Genomic DNA, 6,406 nt, shown 5'->3' with positions numbered 1-6,406 from the left:
AACATATTGAACGTATTGAAAGTATTGAATATATTGAACATATTGAATATATTACATACATTGAACACATTGAATATATTGCATATATTGAACATATTGAACGTATTGAAAGTATTGAATATATTGAATGCAATGGATATATTGAATATATTGAACATATTGAATGTAATGAATGTAACGAATACATTGAATATATTGCATATATTGAATGTATTGTATACATATAGTGAACATATTGAACGCATTTAATGTATTGAACATATTGAACGTATTGAACGTACTGAATATATTTTATATATTGCATATATTGAATATATTGAACATACTGAATGTACTGCATATATTGCACATATTGACTATATTAAATATATCGAATACATTGAACATATTGAATATACTGCATCTATCGAACACCTTCAACATACTGAACATATTGACTACATCGAATATATTTAATATAACGAGTAATATATGAAAACATCGACGGAACTATTAAATGTCCCACCTTGTACCAAGCGAGAGCAAACTCTGCTCCCATTTTGCCCCCGTAGGATTCGGTCGTGATGTACGTGGGGACGTTGGCGAATCTCGGCAACGCCTTCAGGAAGCCTCTCATGCATTCGACGAGGTCATTAGCGATTTGAGCGTTCGTCTTCGCGTATGCCGATGTCGAAGTGGTGTAGCTGAACCCTGTACCCACCGGGTTGTCGATGAAGAGGACGTTGTAGTCTTTCACCTACGAGAAACAAAGATTTTAGAGAGAGCATTCGCAGGAACGCGTATTCCAAACATTAAAGAATTAAATTCAAGAGCCGGTGAACAAGATTCCGAGTGTAGATCAGTTTTAAGAAAAAATGTAATCCAGTAATTCATGGTTATCAACGAGAGATTACGGGTTGATTGCGTTGCATTGATCGCGGGTTTCAAGAGTGGTTATTATTACCGATAAGTCCGATACTCGTTGGCGATTAGGAAAGTAATCACTGGTCAACTTTAACTTGTTTTGCAACAATCGAGAGTCTCTCCGAGATATTAATTGAATTTGAAAAAGAGGGAGCCTGGTTCGAGATTCCGAAAATTAGGTATTTTGTTCTACGAACTTTTTGCAAAATTTTTACGCTGCTACTACGTGCGACACTCGTGATATTCCGGGCCGAAACTGATTATCACGTGGCTGGCTCGTGGTGTGTTGTTCGGGCCAAATGTTAACGTCACATAAATAAATAATAATTTCATTTCATTTTGAATAATTTAAAATTAAAATAAAATTATCCCGCAGACATTTCCCTACCCATGTGTAGTTTCTCGGCTTCAATTCGGTGGTGAGTGGCCCGAATTCTTCGAAGTTACCATAAGATGTGGAGGACGCGCCCGGCCCGCCTTGGAGCCAGATGACCAATGGCTTGTCATAGTACGAGGGAACGTTGGCAGTGGTATAGTAAAGCCACCAGAACATGTTTGCATTCGGTCTTACATTCACGTACCCCCATTCTTGCTCGCCATTACCGAATCCTACCTTTGCTGTTGAATAACATCGACGTTCAGCTATTAGCAACACTACCCTTTCAATTCAACCTACCCTTCTTTCTATAAAATATAATTAAAGAATAATTACGAGACTCGGGTTTCCAGAGATTTTTATCGATACCTCTCGGTAAACTCGGATAATAAATAATTGCGGATTCCGATTAGTCTAATTATAGAGTTCCTGAATTATGCTTATATAATTTCTTGCGTAATGGTTGCACGAGTCGCGTCTCTTCGTAAATGAGTTTTAGTAAATATTCGCACTCACCGAACGCCCCAGAAGCTAGGCAGAGCCCAACGAGAAGAAACAACGGAATACCCGTCATTGTTGGCAGAATGACGGTCACGCGTGGACTAATTGTATTTAAGTGTCATTCCGGACAGTGTCTTATATATCGAGCGATTAGATACACGGAAGTGGGTTGATTACTTCGACGAGATTCGAAGCTCTCGTTTGCACGCTGCACTCGACTTCGGAGACCTATCGAGGCCTCGTTATCGAAGAGGGTCGTACGCTCGAGAAAACACACATTTTTCCGATCCGTTTCGTTATTGTTGTTAGAGACAGAAAGGAATTTTCTGTGCCTTTGCATTCAAGCGTTCGTAACTATAAATTTACTTGAAAATATTTATTCGATTTTTAATCGCGTTAAATCACCAACCTTCCGTGTTCTCTAAGTTCCATATAGTTTAATTAAAAATATTTAATTGCGTTAAATTAACAATTCTCTGAGTTCTTGAGTCGATTAAGATGAATCCATGCAGGGTGTCGAGGAATCAGCGTAAGAGAAACGGGTAGCTGAGACGATTCCGAACAACAATTTCCTTTGCGAAAATGTCGTACGATGCTTCGTTTTTGAATTATTAACGAAAACCCGCGGACCAATCACAGCGCTCGAGCGGCGCGCGCTCAGTCGCGAGAGCATAGGCTCGAGCCAGGATTGGCTGGCGCGCGCTCAGTCGCGAGAGCATAGGCTCGAGCCAGGATTGGCCGGCCACGCCCAGTCGCGGCGCAGCCAGCTGAGCGCGCGCCACTCGGCCGCTAGCGATTGGTCGCTGGTCTTTCGTTAATAATTCAAAAACCGTCCGACATTTTCGCAAATGAAATTCTGCTTCCTTGTCGTCTCGGCTATCCATTTCCGGTTTTAATACTAATTCCGAGACACCCTGTGTGTACATACAAGTCTCAACCTGATGGTCATTACAACTTGTCATTACAACTTGTCGTTACAACTGGTCTATCTATTTACTTGGTGGAATATATTCCGAATATATATTAAACGAATACATATTAAAGAGAAAGAAAAAAGAAAGTACATCGACAATCGATTCGTTCAACAGAAATTCGTTATCGAGAGATCGCGCAATATTAGATTTCGTTATCTCGGAAACTCTTTGAATAAATCTTCCAGTATTCATTTCCAATTGTCTGGACACTTGGCGATACCTATTGCGATACGACTTATTAGATGTTTGCGATACCTTTCCCGCGACAGCCGATAACGGGCTCTTATCGCTCTCGCGATTTAATTACGCCCGAATAAATAGCAAACGGTACACCTCTTTCGTTTATCGATAGCCGTTCTAATCGGGATTTGTCTCCGGAGTTTATCAACGCTCCGATTGGATTGCATTGGAAGCTACTACCTGAAACGAGAAAACTTCGTCTCGTACCCATCGTTACAAACAATTATTAATAAATACAATTTTTATAAAATCGTACGCTTTCTCTTCGGTTTTTCCGATAAAGAAAGAATTAAACGAAGCCTCGGTATCGTTAACCCAGGCTCTACGTGCCGAACCGATTGTATCCCGTTTCGGGCCCGTACGGTTAGGAAATCCGTCGTCTCGACGAAAAGGGAAAATGAAGTTTCACTGGCACGTCGAGATGGACGTGTTAATTGGCCCTCGTCTCGTTCGCTTTCGCGGTGGCCCGTTTCGGAAGTTTCGACGTCCGCGGGAAGATCGTCGAGATAATGGCCGAGTGAAAACGCGCCTTTCGCAATTACGCCCAAAATATACTTTGTCCCCCGGTTTACGCGCGTTCGCGTAAAAGGTTCCGTAAGTCGGTCAGGCGCCGTCGGAAGCGCCGGACACGGGCGTATGCAAATCGCGACGGGAATGAGGGTAAGATTGATTTATTCGTATGTGCGCGAGGAATCCCGAAATACTTGTCCGATAGCTAATTCCCATCGAATAGCTGAACTGTGTCGGGCCGCTGTCGACATTTGTCTTCGCTTTATCGATCTTGTATCCCGAAAGAACTGCAGTCGACCTTGTCACGAATTAATCGTTACTTTTCGGGATATAGTAAGACTCGCTTAGTTGGTAGCAATGGAAATAACGAATAATATAATATGATTCGCGAATTGGTTAATTGTGATATTTATTGAAGAATTTAATATAAATATATTTTTTTTTAAATCATGTAAATTAAATTCATAATCAAATATTAATATATATATACATATATATATATGTATATATATATATAAAATATATAAATAAAAATATATATATATTTATTATATATATCGATTATATTTATATTTATTAATTTATTTAATTTCTTTCTTAGACATTCTTAATAAATATTTATATTTATTAATTTATTTAATTTCTTAAAATTCAAAATTTTAGATGCACCTACAAGAAAGTTTTCTTTCGTCCTGTTATTTTTCATACGTTTTTCTAAGGTCGTCCTTAATTTCTCATCAGAGATACTTATATATATATACTTTGTTATTCCATCTTGTGGCGGCTGAAAAGATACATTTAAATACGCTTCAGTCGTGACCTTCAGGTGACCTTGGGTACCAAAAATTTGATCAACACATATTAATATACATTAATTACATTGTCAATGAAAAATAGTAGCTTCGAAAGTCCCTAAAAAAAAGGGCCGCGTATAATAACAGGAAGTTTGCGTAAAAAATGAACAGATCACTTTCGTAGAATTCAGTCGCGGTGACTTCAACGAGTGGCGAAGACACCATGATCGATAACTTTATCTGAATAGCTGTAAATACGTTAGATCCCCGTGCAGAAGCGATTTCCACACGCGCATTATTGCATCCGTGGCAATAGTTCATTAAGCGATCAATCTTACAAACGAGTTCGCGCAAAATATTATTATTTCGATACGATGTTCGCGAAGCGAACCCTACGAAATCGCCACAGGAGAAGTAGGAAGGAAGATTGCATTCCACGGCGACGCGACATAGGATGTTCGTGACCGGGATTTCTATGACACTGCCTCATTTCTTCGACTTCGTAACGCGATCGTTGCGCAACGCGTTACGCGCGTCGTCTATATCGTAAAACTAGCGACAAAACGTGCCGCGACGCACTCCTCGAACTTCGCACGACGGTTTAGGATCATTGTTCCCCCGTGGTCCGGCCAGCTGGGAGTACAATCGATGGCCGATTCCTATCGTTAAGCGTTTGCGACACCGAAATTTTGCGAAATTTCGCGAATAAGCCTGCAATCTCGCGGACCTCGCCAGGCGATTTCCCTTTTTAAGAGGGATCGAGAATTAGGAAAAGTAACGAGACTTCGTTTCGGATAATAGTAGCGTGCTTGTGTAATTGTTGTGTATGCACGTTTAAAGCGGTTTGTTTCTTCACTCTTCGTCTTTGTAATGAAGCGTTTGGCTTGTTGGCGACGAGTTACGTCCTGTGTCTCGAGGAGAGAATCTAAAATTAATTGACGAATTTGTTTATCTTCTATATATTCGAAATTACATTGTCCATTAAGTAAATTTCTGACATAAATCGTATATCAAATAAGTTTATAAATGATAAAGTAATTAATCTTTTGAACGAAGTGGTATCGATAATTAAATTTTATTTAAATTTAGAATTGATTAATTTAATCGATTCAAACAATATTCAAGTGTAATATTCTTTCAAGTAATATTCTTCTATGGTATTCTTCCATCGATACCGTTTGAATTATGCTATAAATATTTGTTGTGCGATTAAAAATAAAGGAGATATTTAGCTGGCCTCCTTTAGCTGAGACACCCTGTATATATGTAATTAATATATACGTAGGTAATAACATGGCTCTGTGAAGAGAATACGATATAACAGTCTATAAATTCATTATTTTACTAAATGAATATACAGAGTGTCCCAGAATTAGTGTACGTACATTGTCATTTTATTTTTATTTCATTTTACGCATTCCCTCGCAATCTCCCAATATTTAAATTGAAAATAATTGCACGAACGTCCCCGATCCACTTATCAGTATCGCAGCAACGTAAAAACGCGAACAAACCCGCGAACAGATTCGTTTCATTCCCCGATATCGATTATCTCGGCCGATAATCCGACTGATTACCAATCAGCGATCAGCGATCGCCGACAAAGTTGCCCGAGCGATTCGTTAATCCGTCCCGGGTGAGACGAAGTGGCGCGGCAATTTTCCTCGTTAAGTAGAGCCATCGTAACCAACGATATTAACGAAGACCCTCGGGCTCAAATTACACCGTATAAAGCCGGATAAATTGATACTTAGCGAAGGTGAAATGCTCTCCATCGCGCGTCGAACGCGTGTACGTACGTTGAAAGCGAAGAATAGTTACAAAGGAGAAAGTGACAGCGTCATCGGTCGAGCATTTGTCGATGAGGCGATTAAAATAGCGTTTCCCAATGGACGTCGCGCCGGGGAATGAAATAACTGTCGTCCATTTATTTTAATAAGACGTTTTGTTATTGCTACTCGCCCCTACGCTAAACCTAGAGTAATCCACGAAATAATTTTTACAATTTTCTAACACTTTTGCCTTTTTGAAAAAGTCCTCTGATTTCTCATTGAAAAACTATCCCAAAGTCGAAGACGTTTCCATTACTTTTCGGTACCCCGGGTGTA

At 39.6% G+C, this 6,406-nt stretch overlaps 1 protein-coding gene across 1 annotated transcript in view; it reads right to left on the bottom strand.

Annotated features, from left to right (window-relative positions):
* LOC128884779 (retinoid-inducible serine carboxypeptidase-like) overlaps positions 1-1,932 on the bottom strand; it is a 4,277-nt gene extending 2,345 nt beyond the window's left edge. Inside the window, exons 1-3 of the mRNA XM_054138405.1 lie at positions 1,796-1,932; positions 1,292-1,521; positions 506-736 (exon numbers count right to left, since the gene is read on the bottom strand). Of these exons, the coding sequence (XP_053994380.1) occupies positions 506-736; positions 1,292-1,521; positions 1,796-1,853 (519 nt within the window). The 5' untranslated portion in view covers positions 1,854-1,932. The remainder of the gene's footprint in view (positions 1-505; positions 737-1,291; positions 1,522-1,795) is intronic.
* Between the last annotated feature and the right edge of the window lie 4,474 nt (positions 1,933-6,406).

The sequence above is a fragment of the Hylaeus volcanicus genome, chromosome 2 (genome assembly GCF_026283585.1).
Source record: "Hylaeus volcanicus isolate JK05 chromosome 2, UHH_iyHylVolc1.0_haploid, whole genome shotgun sequence".
Classification (NCBI taxonomy): Eukaryota; Metazoa; Arthropoda; class Insecta; order Hymenoptera; family Colletidae; genus Hylaeus; species Hylaeus volcanicus.
The sequence above is the reverse complement of the archived record's forward strand: the minus strand, read 5'-3'. Positions and strand labels throughout refer to the sequence as shown.